At 50.6% G+C, this 24,000-nt stretch overlaps 2 protein-coding genes across 6 annotated transcripts in view; one reads left to right on the plus strand and one right to left on the minus strand.

Annotated features, from left to right (window-relative positions):
• The window catches only part of rnf123 (ring finger protein 123), a 106,396-nt gene that overhangs the window by 34,487 nt on the left and 47,909 nt on the right, over positions 1–24,000 (minus strand). For all 5 annotated transcript variants that reach the window (XR_014911827.1, XM_085407712.1, XM_085407711.1 and 2 more), the window contains one exon: positions 4,827–5,050. Coding sequence is in view for 4 of the 5 variants with exons in the window: in XM_085407712.1 (XP_085263838.1) it covers positions 4,827–5,050 (224 nt within the window). In the remaining variant the exon portion in view is untranslated. The remainder of the gene's footprint in view (positions 1–4,826; positions 5,051–24,000) is intronic.
• Positions 7,314–20,820, plus strand: amigo3 (adhesion molecule with Ig-like domain 3). The gene is made up of 2 exons (XM_085407716.1): positions 7,314–9,682; positions 20,680–20,820. The coding sequence occupies exons 1-2, from the start codon at positions 8,276–8,278 to the stop codon at positions 20,818–20,820; spliced, it is 1,548 nt and encodes a 515-aa protein (XP_085263842.1). The 5' UTR covers positions 7,314–8,275.

Below are 24,000 nucleotides of genomic sequence, written 5' to 3' on the forward strand. Positions count from 1 at the left end.
CATGAATAATCCTGTGTGTGTGCAGCTCTGTACTGGGAACAGCATGGTGTGCGCTCTCTATCACGTTACCACAGATCATCATCGTTAACCTGCTCGCACAGATGAAGGTCAGCCGGCGAGGCTGCACATGACCCAGCTCATCGTCATCATCACCTTCATCAACCTTTGACCAGTAAATCACTAGTAGCCCCGCCCTGCTTCCTGCTCTCTGTGACTCTGAGAGGACTAAAATTAACTTCCTGTTTTCACTGAGGTCAGAGGTCAGAGCATCCAGAGGCTCATGTTGTCACAGACCCCCTGCCGGGAGCCAATCTGGGGCCCGGGGCAGCTGGCAGGGGGAACATTACTCCTCTTACAGACAGACGAGCACATCGCAGCTGTCCACGCAGCTCCTCCCTCTGCTGCATCGATGCTCCGTCTTTATCACCTCCTGTTTACCCTCTCATTCATGTCGTCGTCTGTTTGCTCTGCGTGTTCGCGCCGTGCCTCTGTCACGATAGGAGCTTGCAGCAGGTACTTCTGTTTCAGGGCGCTGAGCTCTGGAGCAGAGACATTCAGTGTTCTGCTTGTTCAGGTGTTCAGCAGGTGTGTGATGAACTGCTCATTGTCTGTCACAGGGTGAACCGGCACGTCCACACCCACTCTGAGCTGCTGCTCACGGACATGTATAAAAACATGGGGACCTCCACTCAGCCTGGCAGGGCCTCAAAACCATGGCCTCTGTGAATGCTGCGGTCACCACCTCCAGAACCATTGAGGTGGAGGGCAGCAACCCCTCCTCCCTCCCTGACGACCTCAACGCTTTCTACACCAGGTTTGAGACGGACAACATGGTAAATGGCCTGCATTTGTATAGCGCTTTTCTAGTCCATAGGACCCCAAAGCGCTTTACACTACATTCAGTCATCCACCCATTCACACACACATTCACACACTGGTGATGGAGCTACATTGTAGCCACAGCCACCCTGGGGCGCACTGACAGAGGCGAGGCGGACACTGGCGCCACCGGGCCCTCTGACCACCACCAGTAGGCAAACACGGGGTTAGTATCTTGCCCAAGGATATTTGGCATGCAGGAGGCAGCCTGGGATCGAACCACCGACCTTCTGATTAGTGGCTGACCTGATCATAAAACAGCACATTGTAAGAGCAACTGACCCCCTGATGGACCCTGCAGTTTCCTTACCGTGCACGCAGAGGTGTCGATGATGCAAAACTCTTCATCTTGGACTGCATCCACAAACGTCTGGAGCTCCCTGACTCCTCCACCAGACTTTGCTGGTTTCTCATCAGCCTTCGACACTCTGCAGCCTCACATCCTGCCCACTAAACTTTCCTCCCGATTTCACCTGATGATCAGCTGATCCTGTGGATATTGGACTTTTTGACCAACAGGACTCAGAAAGTTTGGGTCAACAGCTCTCTTTCTTCTCTCCGTTCCACCTGCACTGGCTCCCCCCAGGGCTGTGTGCTCTCCCCCCTGCTCTTCATCCTCTACGCTGATGACTGCAGATCCACACAGCTCTGTCACCTGGTGAAATATGCTGACGACACAGTTCTCCTGTCACTGCTGTCAGGCCCTCACAACACCACGGGCCCGTTCTGCAGGAGTTTGTAGAGTGGTGTGACAGCTCAAACTTGAACTGAACGTGAGCAAAACCAAAGAGATGGTGGTGACCTTCTCGAGCAGGCAGAGGGATCTGGCTGCTTCAGTCACCACCACCATCCACGGGAAGCCAGCGGAGGTAGCTGAGGAGCACAAATACCTGCGAACCATCTTTGACAACCTCCTGAGATTCTCTGCCAACACAGAGGAGATTCTCAGGAGGTGCCACCAACGGCTACACCTCCTTAGGAAACTCCTTTGGAGTCAGCACCCCCATCATGATGACTTTTTACTACGCCTTCCTGGAAAGCATCACGACCTTCTCCATCACCTGCTGGTTCCACTGCCTCAGCCTTCATACAGGAACAGACTGCAGCGCACTGCATCAGCGTGCTCTACAGTCATTGGCCTGTCAGAACTCTGGCAGGTTTTCAGCCAACAGGCCTCAGACAGGCAGCCAAAATCATCAGCGACCCCTCTCACATTCTTCACCCCGCATTTCAATGGCTCCCCTCTGGGCGACGCCTCCGCTGCATTTCCTGCAGGACTGAGCGGAGGAGGAGCGCCACCTTTGTCCCCAAAGCAGCTCTGCTTTTTAACTCCAGCCGATGAGACCAGAAACATAAACTACTCTCTTCTTATACAACCGACACTTTATTCTTTTAGTCACTTACAGTTATTTATTCATCTTTCAGTCGCTTTAATTTTAAAACTGTATTAACTGTGTATTTATTATCTCACTCTTATCGCCTGTTCTTATTGTCCTCATCTTCAACATCGTGCTGCTCTGTTGTTTGTTAAGTGGGGATAAATAAAGTCTCTCTGATTCTGAGGTGACCCACAGCCGTGCAGGGTGTTTGTCAGCTGAGAGACGTATTAGCACCTTTAACCTTTAACCTGACCCTGCGTGTCATTGTGGCACACTGAGGAGCTGTAAATGACATCAGTGATCGCGTTTAAACTAGTTTCATCATCTCAGTTAAAAAGATTCTGTTTCTATAGGACTTCATGTTAACTCCAGCAGGTATCAGTTTATTTTACAATTCAGGCTGTCGTGTTTATGTCTGGTTAATCCCGATTATTTCATGTATCTGACCTTATTCCAGAATATTTCAGGTTATTCCAGAATCAGGTTATGGGAGCTCGGTAAGGCCCGGTGTCGTTTTGATGTTTTCTGGCTACAATAATCTCGGGACAGATATTTAATTTTGACACCTCCCTTCCAGGCACATATCCTCTACATGATGACACACATCGTGGTCATGGAAACTGTCTGCATTGCCGTGGCAACGGATAAGGATGTCACAACGACTGGGCCATCCCCTGTGGCGAGCTCCACTATAAGGCCACAGGCGTTTTCTGCGACTGCATGTCAGGAGGTGGGTGATGTTACCACAGAGTCACACGCCGATTCAGTGACGACAGCGAAACACCGCCTTCACGTACGTGTTGCAGGTTCCAGCGCCAGCGCGCCTCCAGCTCTCAGGCTGTCAGCTTCAGACTTCACCCTCAGCAGCTCTGCACACCGCCACAGCAGGCCTCACTGCCATCTTTAAAGCTTCCCCTTCACTCCTGCTGCTCTCCTTCTGTCTCTGCCCTGCAGCACCCTGTGCCTCACTAACAGCAGAGAGGAAAAGTGTTATCAGTTATCAGCTGTAATCCAACATCACAGCAAACAGCCCGAAGGCCGGTGAGTCGGAGCGCTGCACATCGAGCAAAGCAAAGCTGCCTGAAACATGAAGCGTGGCAGCGAGAGGCAGTGTTTGTCCTCTGAGCTGCACTCACAGCTCTGTGATCATGACAGAAGCCACTGCAGCACAAACACAATTACTCTGAGGTCCAAATAACATTACAGGCTCGTTTCCAAAGCACACGCTTGGCGCAGCATCCAGCTGATTCAGTCTGAAAGCACAAACCAAACATCGTGTTTCTGTCCTCGCACGCCCTCCGAGTAATGCTGGGCTCACACTGTGCGATTTTTGGCCCATTTTGAGCCGATTTTTGAGTCGTGCGACCGTTTTGGCCTTCATCGTGCGTCGTGTAGTATATGTGGGTTAACGAGACGCGATTAACACCTCACGACCAGCTCCCGATCATCAATCGCTTGGTCGTGAGGGTGTCACCGCAGTTTGTCACACAGTTGGATCTACATGCTGCTCAATCACAGCTGCCTGATCATGTTTTTCATTAGCAATTTAGCAAAGTTGGTGGTGGTGGTGTGTCTGTGTGAGTGAAAGACAGAGGGAGAGCGAGCGACAGAACTTCTGTTATAACCTTCATGTTATGGAGGCACAGTGTGAGCACTCAGGTCGCATCAGAGCATCGGGCCGTATAGTGTGAGACCTGCATCGTGACCTATGAACCTCTAACCCCTGCGAGTCAATCGTGCAGTTTGAGCAGGAGCTGAATCGCGCGACTGAAAAAAAATCGCACAGTGTCTGCCCAGCATAACGAGACTCCAGCACAAGAGAAGCTGCCCCTGCAGCCCGATCTCCAATCACAGACGAGCAGCGAGCCCACAGCTACAGGCCCCTGCAGCCTGCTCCACACTCAGATGGTGAAGCAGAAACCAGGACCGGGGGAATCTTTTTATTTTCAGGATCTCACATCACTGTGAAGACAAACACACACTGATTCAGGAAGGCCTCCACCTCCGACCACATCAGAGGCACCAGCTGATCTCGCTCTGGAGCGCTGCTGGCATCAGCGTGTTTACACTCACTCCAATACTCCACCTGTTATTGTGAATATTACAGCAGCAGGCAGACAACTTCCTGCTCCCACCACAAAGCAAGACGCTCGCATTCACACGTGTGGGAGGTGCCCATTCACTCTCTCTCACACACACACACACACACACACACACACACACACACACACACGGCGGATATTCATATCTTGTGGGGACATCTAGTTGACGTAACCCTTTCCCTGGCTGCTCACCCTGACCGTAATCCCGACAGCAAAAGCACAGGGAATTATTTACTGCATGCACACGTTTGTTTGGTCTGACTCCAGGCCTGAAGCTGTCCTGTACATGTAGCTCTACCCACAATGCACCCTGACAGCTGGGTCGGAGGCTGGAGTGTGTCTCATAGAGATGACAGCAGTGTGTGACATCACTTCCTACTAAGCACAAATCTGCAGCTACCACCGGTCACATTTTCCCCACCTTGGTAACCACGCCCATCAAAGCCACCAAAGATCATCTACTCACATGCGTGCAGGGAGAAGTGTTTGCGCTCTGAGGATCCCGAGTTTCCAGCGGCCGACGGTACAGGGGCAGCCACGGACGACCCCAGAGAGCCCACCGCAGGACGCACGCTGGAGGCCACGGCTGCCGAGGAGCTGGAGGACTCGCCTCCTTCTCCCAGGAGGTGCTGGATGGAGTGGAGCTGGAAGCAGGGGTCGGACAGCAGGACGGAGGCAGCTCGGGATACCCTGAGAGGAGAGAGAGCACCGGCTGAGGTCAGACCTGCGGCTGTGAACACACACAGTGTGTGTGTGTGTCACTGTGGTTCCTCACAGTGTTACTGGAGGCCAAGGTAATGCCATCCAGAGGAAGAATCTGATTAGATACCATATTTCTAAGATTTTCAGGGCCGAGTACAATAACCTCAGTTTGATCTGAATTAAGAAGCAGAAAGTTAGCGGCCATCCAGGTCTTTATGTCTTTAAGACATTCCTGCAGTTTAACTCATTGGTGTGTGTTATCTGGCTTCATGGACAGATAGAGCTGGGTGTCATCTGCATAGCAGTGTAAATGTATGCTATGTCTTCTAATGATGCTGCCTAAGGGAAGCATGTATAATGTAAACAGAATTGGTCCTAGCACTGAACCCTGTGGAACTCCATAATTAACCTCAGTGTGTGAAGAGGACTCTCCATTTACATGCACAAACTGGAGTCTATTAGATAGATATGATACAAACCACTGCAGTGCAGTACCTGTAATACCTACAGCATGTTCTAATCGCTCTAATAGGATATTATGGTCGACAGTATCGAACGCTGCACTGAGGTCTAGCAGGACAAGCACAGAGATGAGTCCACTGTCAGAGGCCATAAGAAGATCATTTGTAACCTTCACTAAAGCTGTTTCTGTGCTGTGATGAGCTCTGAAACCTGACTGAAACTCTTCAAATAAACCTCTGCAGATGATCTGTTAGCTGTTTGACAACTACTCTTTCAAGGATGTTTGATATGAAAGGAAGGTTGGAGATGGTTGCTTTATAAGAAAGCAGCAAACTATTTCTCCAGGCTAAATGATGATCTTCTAAATTTGTGACACGCTATTTCCTCTCCAGCTTACGAGTTACCTGCTTTAGGTATTTATAGGTGCTTGATAGGTGTTTGAGAATTATACCAGGGAGTGAAATACTTCTGATTTGAGGCTTTATTTTTCACAGGGGGCAAAAATCTGTAGAATCAAACATGCAGCACTAGCCGCTGTGACTCAGGGCGCCAAAATAAGCTTTTAAAGTGAAAAACAGAAGCGGTCACTTCCCCTCTTGTTTGGATGCAGATGTTGGCTCGTTGCTCAGCGGTGAGCAAACTGGGTAGAGTCCCTCACAGGATGATCTCTGAGGGAAGCATGGTGACATTTCCCTGTAAAACCGCCCGTGACCTTATCTTTTCAGCCTCTCGACACGCCCCCCCTCCACGGTCCTGTAGGCTGCCGTCATCCACACAACTGAGTCACAGAGCTCAGCTGGAAATGTCGCCGGCTGTGTTTTGAGTCCATCGTGTTCCCTCGTTAATAATAAACCAGGAAAGGGCAGCGTGTTCAGAGCTATGGCACTAATGATACACGGAGCACATGAACAGGAACGTCACAGGAAACGGGACGTCTGGGAGGGTCAGGAGAACAGCCGAGTCAGCCATGGCCTCACACCGTTGACTTCAGCCTCAACTTCACCTCTAATACATCCATCCTTCCTTCAGCAGCTTCAGTATAGATGAATAAACACTACATCAGTAGTCACGTGTCACAGTCTAACCAATGACAGCAGTGCGTGGTAGAGAACGCCGTGTTCTACCTGCTGCTGGACTTAATAAAGTTTTTATTGTGTGGAGCTGCTTCAGTTACAGGACGTCCAGCAGGGTAGGATCAGGGTCAGAGGTCAGAGGTCAGCTTCAGCTCTTCAAGGGCTCGTGTTCATGTTAACCTTGGGCTGAGATCAGCTTGCGTCCTCCTGCAGGGCGGGGCAACGACAGCAGAAAGGCAGGACGCACGCCACCTGGAGACGCCGGGCTCAGACGTCTGTGTGTGTGTGTCTGTAGTGTATGCGCATGCTGCATGTGTGTGTCGGTGTGTCTGTGTTTATCTGCATGCGTGTGTGTGCGCGAGCGTGTGTTTCTGCGTGTCTGAATGTGTGTGTGTGTGTGTGTGTGTGCAATGTTAATCCTGTGACAGCAAATCAGCATAAAACACACTGTGACTGAAAACCAAAAGACAGGGACACACACACACACACACACACACACACACACACGGCTGAGAACAACCCGGAGGAGATGGCGTTCATGGAGGGAGGAGCCACAAAGTATTCATGGTGTCATAGATTGAAATGCTGGAGCCCCGCCTCCTCCTGATCATCACACAAACCATGATCATAGTATCATTTTTGTTGACTCTGTGAGTAAAATCACAGGAGCGTTCATCTCACTGCTCCTCACGCTCCTCCGAGGAAACACACGGCGCCTCCGAGAGAGGAGCAAGGAGGAGGGAGGAGACGGAAACAAAGTGTGAGCCTGAAACAAAAAGAGACGGAAAGCAGCAGAGCAGCAAAAACAGAGAGGAGGAGGAGCAGGAGGAGGAGCAGGGGGAGAGAGAGAGAGAGAGAGGGTTAATCCAGAGTGGAGGAGGAGGAGAGGTGGAGCTGGGAAAGCACCAGAAGCGACAGACGAAGCTCACATCTGAGCCGAGCGCAGTCAAGAGACGGAGGCAGCAGCGACTGACACACACACAGCAACATCTGTGAGGGAGCAGCGAGGAGCGCGCTCAGTGCGGCCAGAGACAGCGCAGGGCAGCAGCAGAGCGGCGTGGTGGACGAGTGTGGAGCAGACGGGATGCCGACCTCACTGAGAGTCTGATCCCAGGATCAAACTGAGGCGCTCGGAGCTCGCCATCGTCACAGCAGCAGAGACTGAGTGCGGAAAGGAAACTCCCGGAGCGAGCAGAGCTGAAGAAGGACGCCCACGGAGCAGATATGGGATGAAAGGAGGAGACAGGAAGTGATTTCTGACTTTTCTGTGTGATAAATGGGACGACAGGGACAGGTGTTCTGACATCGCAGCACACCTGGATCACTGACAGAGGGAGTCTGTGCTGGGACGCCTCCACCTCACATAACCCATTTAGGCATCTCCTCTCCTGGCGTCTGCCGGGTTGGCAGGTGGACAACATTAACCGAGTTAGACCAAACAAACAGCCTGGAGGCACACTGAGCGCGCTCCACAGCCACGCTCTGAGAGGAGACGATGAGAGGCTCAGAGTGAAGGACGCGCACAGACTCGTACACTATGAGCAACAGCAAGCTTCCTCCGCCTGCTCTGTTTATGTGTCGACCATGTTACGCCAAAATGAGATGAATCGCGGCGCACGAAGGATGTGAACAGCAAACTGAGGCTCTTTCAAAGTAAGGGACACACGCTGGTGGCATCATGTCGCACGTCGGTGGTCACACGGAATTCCTGCAGGCTGTGGACTCTCCGACAGCGTGGCGGGCTGCTGTGCTGCTGTTGGTGTGCCTGCAGCTGCACCGGCCGAGCCCCGTACACGCTGCCGTCACCTCGTCTCGGGGCTCCTATCGGGCGGGCGGCTGCATTTGCGCCGCAGACATCTTCAGCTGCACCACCCTGACTCTGAGACACGTTCCCGGAGAAATGCCGGTTTCCACCGTCACCCTGGACCTCAGCCACAACCACATCACGCAGCTGGAGGACGGCGCCTTCCAAGGACTTCTTCAACTGGAGACGTTACGTTTGGCCCACAACCAGCTGACAGCGATCATGCCGGGAGCGTTCAGAAACTCGTCCGGAGCTCAGCTCCGAAACATGGACCTGTCATCCAATCATCTTTGTGTTCTGGAGGAGCATTACTTCCAGGAGCTGTCAGGGTTGGAGGAGCTGCTGCTGTTTAATAACCGGATCTCGCGGGTGGAGGGCAGACCTCTGGCTGGACTGACAAACTTGCGCAAGGCTTATCTGAGCCACAACCGCCTCACAGACTTCCCCTTCTTTTCCATTCAGAAGCACAGCCACCCCCACCTGTCATTGCTGGACCTGTCCTCAAACCGCCTGTCCAAACTGCCCCTGGAGGACATTTTGGCCCTGCCCCATTCGCTGCAGAAGGGGCTCTACCTGCACAACAACTCGCTGTGGTGCGAGTGCCCCATGTACAGCCTGTTCCGGTCCTGGGAGCAGCAGGAGTTTGAGTCGCTGCTTTTCTTCAGGCAGGAGCACATCTGTCTGGTTTACGGGAACCCGAGAGGCACTGTGCGCTTCCTCCAGCATGGACGCTACCTGGAGAAGTGCAACCTGAGTGCCGTGACCCAGAAGAGGAGTGTTACTGTGACGGCGGGGAAAGCGCTGCTGCTGCACTGTGCCACCACTCTCTCCGGCCACGCCATCACTTTCCTCTGGGTGTCGCCAAGCTTGGAGTCGGTGCTGCCCCCGGGGAATAACGGGTCCTTAAAGATGTTCTCCAACGGCAGCCTGGAGATCATGGCGGCACGCGAGAAGGACACCGGGATCTACTGGTGTCTGGCGGAGGACCGGCAGCATCACCGCAACGACACATGGGAGGTCAACGTCACGGTGTTGGCGGATAGCAACGACCCCCAGGAACCGTTCAACACGGGCTTCACCACCCTCCTGGGCTGCGTGGTGAGCCTGGTGCTGGTGCTCATGTACCTCTACCTGACGCCTTGCCGCTGCCCTCCATGTCTGAAAGCCCCGCCCCCGGCCACGGCCACCCCAAGTCTGGGAAACGAGGCTGGGGCGGGCAGCGCCCAGTCCTCCATCCTCACCCCCACCCCGCCGGCCAGCACGGAGGGCCCGGGCCGCAAGGTCAGTACCAACAAGCATGTGGTGTTTCTGGAGCCAATCAGAGAGCAGCAAAATGGCAGGCTGAGGGCAGGGCCGGGACACCTGGGGCCAGGGTTACTGCTAGGGGCAGAGCAACAGCCACGGCACAGGGCGGGGGAGACAGACTCCATTATGTCTGTCTTCTCAGACACGCCCATCATGATGCCATAGCAACGCACCACCCCCACTCCCCTCTCACTCCCCCTCACCTCCTCCTCCACCTGAGCACAACTCCGGCATGGACCCACAGGCCACGGTGAGGCTTTCATCCAAAACATCCAAGTGCAATTTCACAGATTGATACTGTTAACCAAAACCCTCCAGAGCAGACGAGCCCGCCGCACCCAACCAGCGCACCGTGACGGGCCGCAGAGTTCAAACCAAAGATAGCATGACGGGGGGCGAGGACGGACTGCACCCGAGCGCACGGCTGTCCCTTTAAGCACGGCTTGTACCTTTAACAAACGTTTACGATGCCTTGTTGTCTCGCTCAGAGGTGAGAGACCTTTTGTAGAGCCTTTCAGCTTCTTTCTGTTCGTAGAGCCAGTCGCACTGTAGCCCTGTCACCGCGTGACGCCACAGAAGAGCAGCTTTTAGCCAGTAAAAATAGAAACTGCCCCTCCTCCTCGTCTCCCTCCACTCTGGAGTTCAGTTACTGTCATCATCAGTCAGATCACGAATTATAGAGATGAATAAATAAAAACATCAGCTGGAATGATTCATTCAGGGGGCGGGGCCATTGTTGGAACTTTGTGAAACTTGTTTTGCCTCAGTCATGTGATTACCGACAGGCCAATCAGCACAGACGTGTTTCTGTTATTGTCCTCACTGTATTCACTGCTCCTCCTCCTCCTGTGTGTCGTCCTCTCTGCATCTGTGTGTTAATAAACCCGAGTATCTGCACTGCCCAGCTCACTGCTGTTATTGTCTCTGACCAGCACTCAGCCTCTGCACAGTGTGTGTGTGTGTGTGCGCGCATTCAGATTTATATACAGACATCTTTACTTCTATACACACACGTTTTCTTTTTAATAATTCCCTAATTTACATCCCATTTTCATCCTGTTATTTTACCACTGCACAGACAGAAAACACAGGTCTGAATAAACACAGAAATGAGCAGCTATTTGTATTATTATTGGGTGTTTTTGCTCAAGTAGTTTTTTCTTAATGTTTATAAAATTCTGGTCAGAAACCTTGAAAATCTCTTCATCGCGTGCAGAAATGATCATTTTACAGATAAAACAAACCCTGATCGTACAGGTGTGAGTGTGAGGGCCGCTGCGAGCATTTCATTCAGCAAAGTCATCTAAACGCTTCAGAGCGAGCGTGTGGGCGTGGTCAGAGTCGCTCTCATGTTTCACACGTGAAATCAGAGACGCCACAGACACACTTCACTGCAGCTGCTTGTTAAACAACATCTCTGACCAAGTTTGGAGCGGCGTCTCCACCGCCATCATAATCACCAGCCAGCGTGGCGCCTCCTCGGAAACACTCTCTGAAAGCTGGATCAGAGGGACAGCAGGACGGCCCGCCGGCGTGGGGTAAGACCTCCGCAGGACCGTGGATCAATATTTATCATGAGCCGTCAATATGTCTACGAACCCCGAGGTCAGAGCCTCGCTGCCCCCACAGGGACACCTGCAGCACCTACTGTCATTAAAGAGTGTGTGTGTGTGCGCGTGCGTGCGTGCGTGCGTGCGTGCGTGCGTGCGTGCGTGAGTGAGTGAGTGAGTGCGCGTGCGTGCGTGCGTGCGTGCGTGAGTGAGTGAGTGAGTGAGTGTGTGTGTGTGTGAGTGAGAGAGAGAGAGTGAGTGAGTGTGTGTGTGTGTGAGTGAGTGAGTGAGTGAGTGACTGTGGGAGTGTGTGAGTGAGAGTGAGTGAGTGACTGTGGGAGTGTGTGAGTGAGTGTCTGTGTGTGCGTGCGTGCATGAGTGTGTGAGTGAGTGAGTGTGTGTGTGTGTGTGTGTGTGAGTGTGAGTGAGTGAGTGAGTGAGAGTGAGTGAGTGAGTGTGTGAGTGAGTGTCTGTGTGTGCGTGCGTGCATGAGTGTGTGAGTGAGTGAGTGAGTGAGTGAGTGTGTGTGTGTGTGTGTGAGTGTGTGAGTGAGTGAGTGAGTGTGTGTGTGTGAGTGTAGGGGGGGGGGCTAAACTACAGATGAGCATCACGAGCTGACCTCAAGATCTGAGGATGGTCAGAGCGATCGACAACAGCTGATCATAAACGTGCTAACTAGCATTAGCATCGTTATTCCCAGTGTGCATGTAGGCGACAGCAGCGTGAGCGCTCTGTGGCGAGCAGAGGAGCCGATGGAAACTCGTAGTCACAGTAGGGAAGCTTCAGGTTACAGCTGGAGCTGCAGCTCCTTGGAACGAGTGTTATATGACTGAGTGTCCTGTTGACACGCTGCTCTCCAGGTCTCTGTACAGGACAACACTGGCCCTGTTTACATGATATCAAAGCCAGACTCTGCAGCACCAGCTAGCAGTCGCTGACCTTTCAGAGTAAGAGCAAGGAGGTTGGTATGGAAGCTTGTTCCCACCACCATCTATAAGGTGAAACACTCTGCCAATCAGAAAGCTCGGTGAAGCGAGATTGACGTAAACGCTGGAGAACTTAAAGCTGATTGTTTGTTTTTGCTAAAAACTGCGAGCGCCTTCTGCTTGCACGTAACCAGGAAATGATGTCGTTCATGCAGCTTCCTTATTGGCAGAGCTTCGAGTTATTGAGCTTCCACAGGTCGGCCCTTAGACTGACGCACACACAAAGAATCGCTCCAGAGTGGGATTCTGGGGAAGCTGCTTTATCCTTTATAAAGTTAAACAGGCCTCCTGGAATTATTTGGTTGTTTTAGCTGTAAAAGTGTCATAAAATCAGCTGTGAGCTTTTGTCCCCGTCCTCAGGATTGCTGCGTCTTTCCACATCTGGTAGCTTCTTTCTCTACTGTGAGCGTAATCAGGATTAGTAACAGAAAAGGACTGAATTGAAATGTTACAGTTTTTACTCAAAGAGGCAGAAAGAGAGACTGTACATGATTACAAGACTTACAGTCTGAACAACAACAAGTATGTGACCTTTGACCCTGTGGTTTGTTTTTGGGCATCTCTTTTCTTCCCCAGTACACTTCCTCTCAGTCTGTAGCCAAAGGCCTACATCGCACTGCTGACACTCGTGCTCCTTTTATGCAACATTTTCCTGAGTGGATAATAAACCCAGCCTGCTCTGCCTGCATGTCCTGCAAGCCTCAAATACACCTGCTTTACAGGTGCTGGAAGAGGGCGGGGCAGTGTTTGTCATACATGAAATAAACATGGCATAAAACAATGTTCTATGAAACCCTGTTATCAGGGCTTACATCCAGCAACTCTTATTTTTATATAAAACACTAAAAATATCAAAAATAAAATCATTGTAAGAAAGAAAAACGATGTCTGACAAAGCGTCAGTTTTCTGTGCGCCTTCGTCTCTCTCAACCTTCGTCTTCGGGCCGCTGTGACGCAGTGCTTGGGATTACCCGAAGGACTCTAATATCAGCGGAAAGCATGGCGTCGCTGCTTTCAGGAACCGCTGGGATTTTTAAGATGCGCAAATCATTCAAGAGTTACGGTACTTTAAAGAAACGTTGGAAAAACCTGTCGCCGGTGACGGGATGGGGGCTGAAGGCTTATCCAATCAGCAGACAGCTTTCCTTGGGTGACGCGGTCGACCTGCAGCTCCTCGTTGAGAATCATTCTCCTAATGTTTCCTCTGGGCGGCACTGTGACGCTGATCGCAGCGCCGAGATCTGTGTATCGAGCGAGGACAGTCATGAACTCTTCACAAGAGACCGCGACCTCTGACCTCAAGCTCTTGATATTCAAACACATCTCAGATTTTTGGTAGAGCCACCTCTGAGGCATCTCAGTTATCATGTTCTCAGGGTGTGCGCGGCCGCCTGGCTGAACAAGCAGCGACAGAGTCAGCCTTTCCTGTCACACACTCTTTACATGATCCCCTTTATACTTCACAAGGTGTGCTGTGCCCCCCCCCCCACACACACACACCATTTTCTTCACGCTGTTTTCAAATCAACACAATAGGAAACGAGCTGAAGCTGCTGATTGCTCTGCACGTCCTTCAGGGAGCGCAGAAAAGGCCGTTTGGCTGCAGCCAATCAGCTCACACCTCACCAGCACCACGGGCAAGTCAGGTGGAGGGGGGCGGATGGCACCCTTCAAAGCCTGCAGGAAGTTTTCACACTTCATTAAGAAGCTCGACACATTCGAGCGGAACCACACAGACGGGCTCCGATTCATCCCATCACACACACGAGATCACCGCCGTCATCCTCCCACAGGCCGCAGACGCCAGCCGCAGGCGGAACCACAACCCCAAACGAGCAGCTCGGACCGCCGGGATCAGCCGAGCCTCAGGATTGTTTTGTGGAATAAGTTAAGATCGTTTCCTTCCAAAGCGCCGTTTTCACGTCTCACCGGAGGTGGCGTTAACTACCGTTTGACGAATCGGTCCAATCACAGCTCATCATTACCGGGCAGCGCTGCAGGCTCTGAGCTGGGGTTTGTGAGATACACGCAGGCCGAGAAAGAGCCGGCGGGACTGAAACGAGCCAATCACAGCGCTCCAATCAGCTGATGATGAGCAGTGGAGTGCTCATCAGAAGGTTAGATTGGCTGCTGTGTATCTCCTGCCCACTCAGGGGTTAACGTAAGTGGGAGCAGCAGTGATGTGGTGCTCTTATGTAACACTGAAGGCAGAGCAGCCATCAAATATTCAGCAGGTCTTCCCTCGCGCTCAGTGAGGCGGCGGCGCCCCGAGCAGCTCGCTGGATCAGCACGACACACCAAAACTCTGCGAGCAGACTCAGGACCAAACATCCTGCTGCTGCCCGCGCTCGTTGTTAGCAGCACCTTCACAGCCTAACGTCCCGATCTGCTGCGACTTCCTGGGATATCGCCGAGTTTGTTTGAGCTGCGTTTACGTCGGGGAACGAGGAGTTACACTGAAGTTCAGGCTGCCTTTGTGACAGCAGGGCAGAGCTTACACAACACAAGCTCCACCCACCTCCATAAGGGACAGCCAATCAGAAGAAAGTCAGTCTAAAAGAGGGAGGGGCTAAATCAGCCCAGAATCAGACAAAGAAGGATTATTATGAGCAGTGAATCATGAACAGATGGTGGACTCCAGCAACAACGGTTCTGGAGGGTTAGCCGTGGCAAACATGGCGGCATTGCAAAGCTGAGGCCAAGCGAGGCGTGCAGATGCCAGAAAGCAGCGGGCAACGCGACGCTGTGATCTGAAAACCTCCCTGAGCCTGGTGTGGCTGGAGGTTTCTTCCTGTTAAAAGGAGTTTTTCGTGCCCACTGTCACCAACGTGTTGCTCATAGGGCGTGGTCTGATTGTTGGGGCTCATTTGTAGTTTCAGCAGTTTTCCACATCCTGGATACAAATACAAACACGTCCTCGTTTGCTGAGAGAGGAAAGCTGAGCGGTCACGGTGTGGTACAGGTTGAAGCACCTGGAGGTGACTGTTGATGTGGTGCCTTTTAAATAAAGCTGTACTGAATTACTGCCTCGCGCTGAGACTGGACTCGTCGGTGAGCTGAAGCTCTGAGCTTGAAATTAGCTGCAGCAAAACAGGAAGTGCTACACGTCCCTATTTTAAATGCTCAGCCTCGTGAACAGGAGGATATTCTTGTTGTGTCAGTAGAGCTGGGCGATATGAGATTTTTTCATATCACGATATGTTTTTTTCATTTCAGGCGATAACGATATCTATCACGATATAAGCCAAATAACTATATTTGTAAGATTTAAATGTGCCGTTGCTCACAAGTAAAATGTGAAATAATCAGCAGCTTGTTTTTATTTAAATATTTATTTCCCATAATAAGTTCAACAGGGTAGATGTACTTAAGGAACATGAGACTTTTTCAGATAAATAAAGGCAAATATTGCAAACTACACAAAAGGCAGCCGCTAAAGCGTTTAAGTTTCAAAATAGAACAAATGAAACAGACTAAATTGTCAATTCCACTTAGAAACAAAATATTAATTCTAAAAATAAATCTTAGTTTGTTTTACAGAAGAACAGACAAAACTGACTAACTTTTGTCAATATCAAATAAACTGAGAACTAAAAGGAAATTCTCAATCTCTCCTTGTTGTATAGCTGAGCTTTTCAAACAGTTTAACAGTTACTTTAGTCTGACAAAAGCCGAATGACGAATTAGCGCTTCCAGTCAGAGACTGAGGCTACGTCCACACGTACACGGGTATTTTTGAAAACAGAGATTTTCCGTTTTCGTTTTAAAAAATAATCCCGTCCACACATAAAGGCAGAAATGAAGGAAAACGCTGCTATGAACGTGCCAAAGCAGCAGGTGGCGCTAGATTCCTAACCGTACAGAAATGTTGGCCAATCAGAAGTCTAGAAGCCTCGGTGGGAAAAAGTAAACAAAGCTGGGGCATAGAAGCAGAACCGAGTCGTATGTGTGGAGGGACAGTAACTGTGTGTATATGTAAGCATTTAAACACTGCAGAGAGTAGAATTAACAGTAACAGTATTGTAGAAATTCATTTCACCGAAACAATAACGTGGCGCACAGTGTGACGCATGCACCAGTTTATTGTATTTCCAGACTTGCTTTCGGCACAATTTACAGTGCACGCTACTCTGTTTTTTGTCAGACTTGAAATAGCCGAAATACCTTCACACTACGGAACTTCTATGGCTCTTCCGTTCGACAATCTCTCCGGCGTTGGAACCATCATCTGTTTTCTCTTCGGTCACGCTCGGTTGATTTTTCTAGTCGGCACACTCATTTCCTCCATTATGCGCTGACTCCATTACCCGCTGGCTGCTTCCCAAACAAACACACGTGCAGCTTGGCACTTGTGCTGTACGTAACAAGTCACGCGACGTGACGCTGCGGCTGTGATTGGTTCGGCTCTGCGCTACTTAATTTGGATTGGCTGACCTTTTTTTTTTTTTTTTTTTTGAGGACAAGAGCGGCGAGGTCTATCGCGATAGCTTAATTTCTCTATCGAGTAAAAGTTATATCGCGATACATATCGTTATCGTTCTATCGCCCAGCTCTATGTGTCAGACACGAATCTGCTCCCAGCTAACGGCCGTGGATGAGTCCAGCTGACAGGAGACAGTCGGCCTCCTTCACTCCATCATTACAAGATTCCAGTTTCCTCACTTTAACACACAGCTCTGATTTGTCGTCTTAGCGAAAGGCCTCGCTGATGTTTCGCTCTGCAGCGCCACCTACTGACAACAGGAAGTCAGCCTAAAGCGATGAGTGTTCCCCTGAATGAAGCAGTGCGCTGTGTTTCCTGTGAGCAACACACAAGAGTGCAGGCATGACGATATCTACACGACAGTAGGGTAACCTCAGTCAGCCATCTGGAACGAGCTCCCACCTGAGGCTCCTCCTCCTGAGGCTCGCCTAAAACATCTGCCATGAAAAATTGATGAAGGCAGAGTGAATCAAAGCCCCGTGGAAGAATCCAGCTCTGCAGCTGAACCGGCCTGAACCTCATCAATCATTCATGGATCCAGATGTTTCACCTGAGTTTCTGATCACTTTATCAATCAGCTCCGTCCTCAGGTCTCCGCTCGTGCGTCAGTGTTCCCGGCTGGTGCAGGTACACTAACAGCAGCGCACCTGGGGCTCATTACAGCAGCTCTGTTCTGCTCATCTGTCAGAGTCACAAACGACTGATTTATTAGAGGAAATCCAGTCCTGTGGCTGCTGTTCAGCTGCTTTCCCAACAAGGCAGCTGACCGGCGGTCTGATGGACTAACGCCACCATGTTGGACCAGCCGGGGCAGACTCCCTGCAGAGGCTGTGTTTACTGTTCATACCGCCTTAATTACACAAGATGTGATTTCTTTAAATGTGCAGGCGAGCCCTCAGAGTCCACGAGAGCCTCAGAGCAGAAACAACACAAAAGTGGAAAAACATTCGAGCCGAGTTCATCAGATGAATAACCCGTCTGGCAGGCTGATGATCACAGATATTCATCAATAATCAGGAGATGAACCGTGATCTGAACATGGCTGAGCTTCCAAACATGCGAGTCCCGTTTCTGCTCTTCAGATCAGATTACAGGCCCCCGGGCGAGCAAACGACCCCTGAGCTCCTTCATTCAGAGCTGCTACCAAACCCCGCCTCCTCATCAGCGCCGTGAGGCACGGATAATCACGGACGGCATCAGCTCAGCGGAGCGCCTGACACGTCAGGATGTAAAGTGAGAGAAATGCTTAAAAGGTGCCGGTCGCATGTGTTAATAAAACCAATCCAATGGTGGATCCAGTTCATTTCCTGGAGACAGAGTCCGAGCCTCACGGGCAGCATCGGAGCAGACCCCTCCTCCTGGATGTCATGTGACGCCTGTAGTTTTTACAGACCCATCCCCTCCCCCCTCACAGGATTATGTTGCCTCCTTCTTACATCACACATCAGATCCAAACATCCGGGACACGGCTCAGGAAACAAAGACCGGAGCGCTTTTAAGGCACAGACAAACCCCACGAAGATGGAGCAGCTCGTTACCAGTCAGCGCGAGGCCGGACCAGTTTAACCAGCAGAGGACCAAAGTTCCCTCTAATGTTTCATGTGTCTGAGCACACAAACTCCCTGAGCGTCCCTTGGACCACTGTGAGCGACAGCAGACGTGTGCACTGTGGTCACGCCAGCATCCAATCATCCAAGTTACATGTTTATTAAAATAATCAAATTACAGCGTTTATGTTAGACGACTTTTCATTAACTGCTTTAGCTCACTGACAATGAGAATGTAAAAAAGATCTTGTCCATGTGCAGCATGTTAACACTATTGGAAGGAAAAAATAACTTGAACTCCAGTTTTGAAAACACAACTTTCTTTATTCTTTCATAAAGCTCTGACTGTATTGTGAGTCTGTGGTCTGGGAGAGAGTCTGTAACTCTGTCTGCAAATACAGTAAATAATGACCAATGTTGGGCAATTAATTATGTAGTTACTTCTTCAAAAAAGTAACTGAGTTATGAAAACAAAGTGTTTTGCAGCTGTTTACCTAAAAATGCAGCCAAGGCGTTTCTTAAACAAACATTTCAAACTATTTACAGAACAATCAGCTGTTCTGCATCAAATCTGATGCCACACAGATTATTTGTGCCGCTCCAAAAATAATTTGTGTCCACTATGAGATGAAGGAGAACAACAGCCTGATACCTGCAGGCCTGACAGCAGCAGATGTGTCACTGCTGTAACACCTGTAACACTCAGCAGTCGCCTCATTGTTCTGACACACAACAACACTGTTGACTACACTACACACTAACTACACGCTAACTACACACTAACTACACACTGACTACACACTAACTACACAAGATTTGTGCTAAACGTCACAAATGTCTCACATCTCAAACACGCCGTCACTCCTAAAACGTCCCCCTCCCTAAATAACTAAATGCCATGTAGCCATATCATATTTTGATTGGTCCACATGGTACATTTTTCCACCAATAGGAAAGGGCGGCGTTTGGTTTTTGCTCACAGGCTTTCGAGCGTTTTCCTTATAAACGTCAACCACGTTGATTAGCTGCGTATATACGAATGTGAATCGCGTGATTGGCTGGACTGTGGGATGAGGCGACATCGTTCTGATCCCGTACGGGAGCAGCCAGTCACTGACTAACACTGCAAAACAGAATTGATAAAGTTAAATTTTAATTCAGCTTAGATTTGTTTTTTTTGTGGGCACAGACGTGCCAGCAGTGCGCAATAGTGCACGCGCGCAGCTTAGAGGGAACATTGCAGAGGACATAGACCAGAGGTATGAAGACGAGCTTCTGTTTAGTTCATGTGTCGGAGGAAAGGCTTTTCTTCCTGGCTTGATGAGAGCACACGGAGCCTCTTTCAAAGTGTGCTGTCACAGTCAGGATCACCGAGCACGTCTGCAGGTCGGCTGTTATCACGCTGGACTACAGCGCTGATCAAAGGTTCTCCTCACTCTACGATGCACCAGTGTTTGTCTGCACATAACAGCGTTTAAACGGTTCCTGCAGGCTCTTTGTTCGCCCGTCACACACACGCTTCACTTGTTTCCATGTTTTTATTCAATCTGTGTAAAATCCCAAAGAAAACACAGTGTAACATCAAATTGTATTTTTGCTCCAACGAGGTGATTCCCAAACTCTACGGCAGGTAAACTGGATCAGAAAGACCCGACACAGGACCTGAGAGACGATCTGGACCTTCAGCTGATCATCTGCTGCTCACTGAAGTCTCATCAGAGACGATCAGTGAAGGACGGCTGTCAGGAAGACGTTCTTAACGAGGGGACACGGGAGGGAAGGCAGAGGTCTGAAAATGACACGAGAACTGGACGATGGATCCACATCACGGTCAGTGTGTACGAGGAGGTCAGGAGGCGGCACGGTGGAGGCTCTGTCATGGTTTCAGTGCTGTTGGAGACCTTTGATAAACTGATGAACTATCAGAGTCTGATCCACCAGCCAGGAACATCTGGAAACAGCAGCTTGTTTCAGCATGACAAAGATCCAAACACACAGTCAGTGCATCAAAGCACACGTGGATAGAAACACACAGAGCTCCACATCACTGAAGCAGTGTGGGATCATCCTGACAGAACAGCATGAGAGTCCTTCAGGGAGCCTGAAGAACAGTTCCTGAAGACCCCCAGAGACCCCGCCAGAGCCCCCCCCAGAGAGCCGCTCAGAGCCCCCCCCAGAGAGCCGAACTCTGTCTTTGCCTAACATTCTGCATTTGCTTGTGTCTGCAATAAACGACTGCACGTATTTCCCACAGGCTTGTAAAAATAAGAAGTGAAGGGCGGTTTGAGTCAAAACCCTGTAGGCGTGGCTGTTCAGGCTCAGGTGTGTGCGCTCTGTGGGTGAACTGTTCAGGCCCTGTGTGATAACCTTAAAGTGATAAAATGTCTCCTCCTCTTTTCGTCCTCAGATCTTCTCCTCTGTCGGGGCCACGCGGCCTCCTTCCAGCCTCATTTCCACGCTGACACGTGACCACGGGAAGGACAAGAAGCACGCTTCAGAGCAACGACACGCACGTACGCGCAGATGCACCGACGAGCGACTCATCTGAGGGTCTTGAACACCGTGTTTAGATGTTTAAGAACTACAAGCACGTTTTCACATCATCGTTCACGTCAGCTGACGCAGAAAAAAGCCGATGCTGTAATCCTGGTTCTTCCATTTAGGTCGGACCTCTGTGTCGTGTCACCCGCATGCTTTCAAAAACACAAGAAACTGCTTTATTGGTCACGTACACAATCACACAGATGACGTGACCGAGCTGCGGACGGGCTGCAGACGTAGCCGCGCCATTCCAGGCTTGGTGTTTGGCATGGGGGCCGAGCCAGGACCCTCACTGGATACTGGGAGGGAATCAAACTTGCTCCAAAGGTGTGTGGTCTTAACACTACACTATCCAACACAGACGAATCACAGCCTCAAAGCAGTGCATGCTGGGAAGTGAATGCTCACCGTAAAGTATTCACAGCTCTGAGAGTCACACTAAAGATGAACAGGCACGCTCGGTGTGACAGAACTGCCACGAAACTAAATGCTGATAACTGGGCTCTTCCTGTTAAAGGGGAGTTTTTCCTTCCCACTGTTGCCAAAGCGCTTGCTCCATGGGGGCGTGGTCTGATTGTTGGAGTTTCTCTGTTTATCGTAGGTCTTCACCTTACAGTACGAAGCGCTTTAGGCGACTGATCTGGGGCTCGTGAGCGTGAGCAGCATGGAGGGTTTTTACATTCGTTGTTTCACATGTTGTTTGCAAATATAAACACGTCTTTGTTTGCTGGAGAAATTAAAGCCTGACCTCACCATGTCTGTGATGGCGGTTCCCCGGAGAGCGCCGTACGTGATGTTCAGTAAAACGTGACAATAAAGTCTGTGTGTGCCGTGTGTTTATTAAAGACGTTCAGCTGCTGTTTGAGTCTCTGATCGTGCTGCTTTCAGTTTCACGCTCTGAGCATGCTCTGTTTAAGACGTCATCATCATCAGGTGACTCCCCGCAGCGTTCTCCGGAACAGCCGGCGTCGCCACTCTGCACTGCTACAATGACGCGCCTGCACGCCCGTGTCACGAGGTGTACGCTACGCTTTGTTCACACAGCATCAACAAGACAAGTTCAGCCCTTCGGATGGAGGTCAGGTTTACGGAGGCGTGCAGGTCTGAGAGCAGCGTGGAGATGAACGGCAGGGATGCTGGCGTGTGGCGGTGAACTGCCCGACTGTGAGCGCGAACACTTGCTCGCCACAACTGTAAGTACAGCCGGGCGTGACGTGATATTCACTTTACTAGGAACCCCAGAAACCAAAGCTTCAGTGAAACGCTTTCACTCGACCCTGAGAGAAGAGACATTGATGACCATCAGATCCAGGCTGCACTCGCTCCGTTTCACAGGAAACACGATTCACCATAAAAACATGGGCTGATCGGCCCCAGTGCACAAACTGGAGGGTCGTCAGAAACCAGGCCGGTGCACACGCTAGCATTAGCCATCTGTTATCATTAACGTAGCAGCTAGCGGACAGTAGTTGGATAAAGATGAATTGGAGCTCAGCGGGAGATCGAGCCGTGACAGAGCAGATTACGGACGCGTGGACCAGGAGGGGAGTGGAGGACCAATCGGACGGTTTCAGGCCTGAAGAGCTGAGGACCAAAGAGCTGCACGCTTCCTGCTTCATGTGTTTCTGGCTGCGTTGGAGCAGCTGTGAGGTCAGTTTTAGCTAACGGCTAACTCACAGCACACGTTACCATAACGCTCTCGGCAATAACGAAATGGTTTCCATGTGTTAGCCATCGTCGTGCTGTTTGCCATCGTCGTGCTGTTAGCCATCGTCGTGCTGTTTGCCATCGTCGTGCTGTTTGCCATCGTCGTGCTGTTTGCCATCGTCGTGCTGTTTGCCATCGTCGTGCTTTTTGCCATCGTCGTGCTGTGTGCCATCGTCGTGCTGTTAGCCATCGTCGTGCTGTTAGCCATCGTCGTGCTTTTTGCCATCGTCGTGCTGTGTGCCATCGTCGTGCTGTTAGCCATCGTCGTGCTGTTAGCCATCGTCGTGCTGTTTGCCATCGTCGTGCTGTGTGCCATCGTCGTGCTGTGTGCCATCGTCGTGCTGTTTGCCGTACCCTTTGGTCTAAAATACATTTCACCTTCAAATCTGTGAAGAGCTTTTATTCATTTCAGTCTTAAGCTCTTATTTTGTTTACTCTTAACTTCTAATTGGAAAAGAACACGTTCATCTTCTTCATCATTACTTTTGGGGTCAAAGTCTTCCCCGTGGTATCGAGTCACGCCGTCACCTCAAAGCTGACCCAGCTGCTCAGCCTGTTTTTAGCGAGCAGCGCAAATCTCTGCAGGCTGGAAAAAAGAAGCTCCATCCCAGAGCGCGGTGCAGGCCTCTCAGGCTCCACAGCTGCTAAGCTAATTAGCCTCGGTCTCAATCTAATCTGCAGGAGGCTGCAAGCTGCTGCTGATCCCTCTCAGCCAGAGCTAATGGACAACAATTAGCACCACTGATTTTCTGCACAATGGAGCACGGAGGGGGGGCTGTTAATAGCTCTGATGTGAACACAGGGTGGGGGGAGTGTGTGTGTGGGCAGTGATGAGGCTCATAGTCCACACAAGTCGAGCACGATCAATCACAGCAGCAGCAGCAGCAGCGCTGCCTTTATGGAGATCCTGTGTGTGTGTGTGGAGGGGGGGAGGGGGGCTTCAGGCGACGGCAAGAAGAACAAACATCATTAAACAAATGAAAACAGGACGCTTGTCTTTCCAAACACGCCAGGATTACGCCTGCTGTTCGTGCTTCAACCTTAAAGGCTGTCACTGCTTTTATAAGTAAATATGTTTATGCTGTAGGTGCGTGATAGGTTTGTAGCTTGAACCTATTCGCTGGAATGTTGAAGACAATATAATTACACCGCAAGCAAGACACGAAGTAGGCAAAGTTCTTCATGTTTCTCGTGCACGGGAGAGAACCGGACAGACGCCGTTCCTTCGCTTGACCCCAGTTGCTCTCGTCTGTTCCCCCGTAACACTGCTCTTTTATTGAGGTTACATGAATATGCATAGGGTCATTAACATATGATGTCTACATACACACAAAGAGTACCGTGTGTGTGTGTGTTACTGCTGATCAAAGGGTCCTATAACATGAAAGCACAAAAGCAAACATCCTTGGTCAGGAAGAGGGTAGTCTCACCCTAGATAACACGGTGAGGAAGTCCAGCATTTAAAGCACTTAGACTAGAA

Source organism: Rhamphochromis longiceps, linkage group LG5 (genome assembly GCF_057381845.1).
Source record: "Rhamphochromis longiceps isolate RC_006_pf linkage group LG5, R_longiceps_female_GT1.1, whole genome shotgun sequence".
NCBI classification, from domain to species: Eukaryota; Metazoa; Chordata; class Actinopteri; order Cichliformes; family Cichlidae; genus Rhamphochromis; species Rhamphochromis longiceps.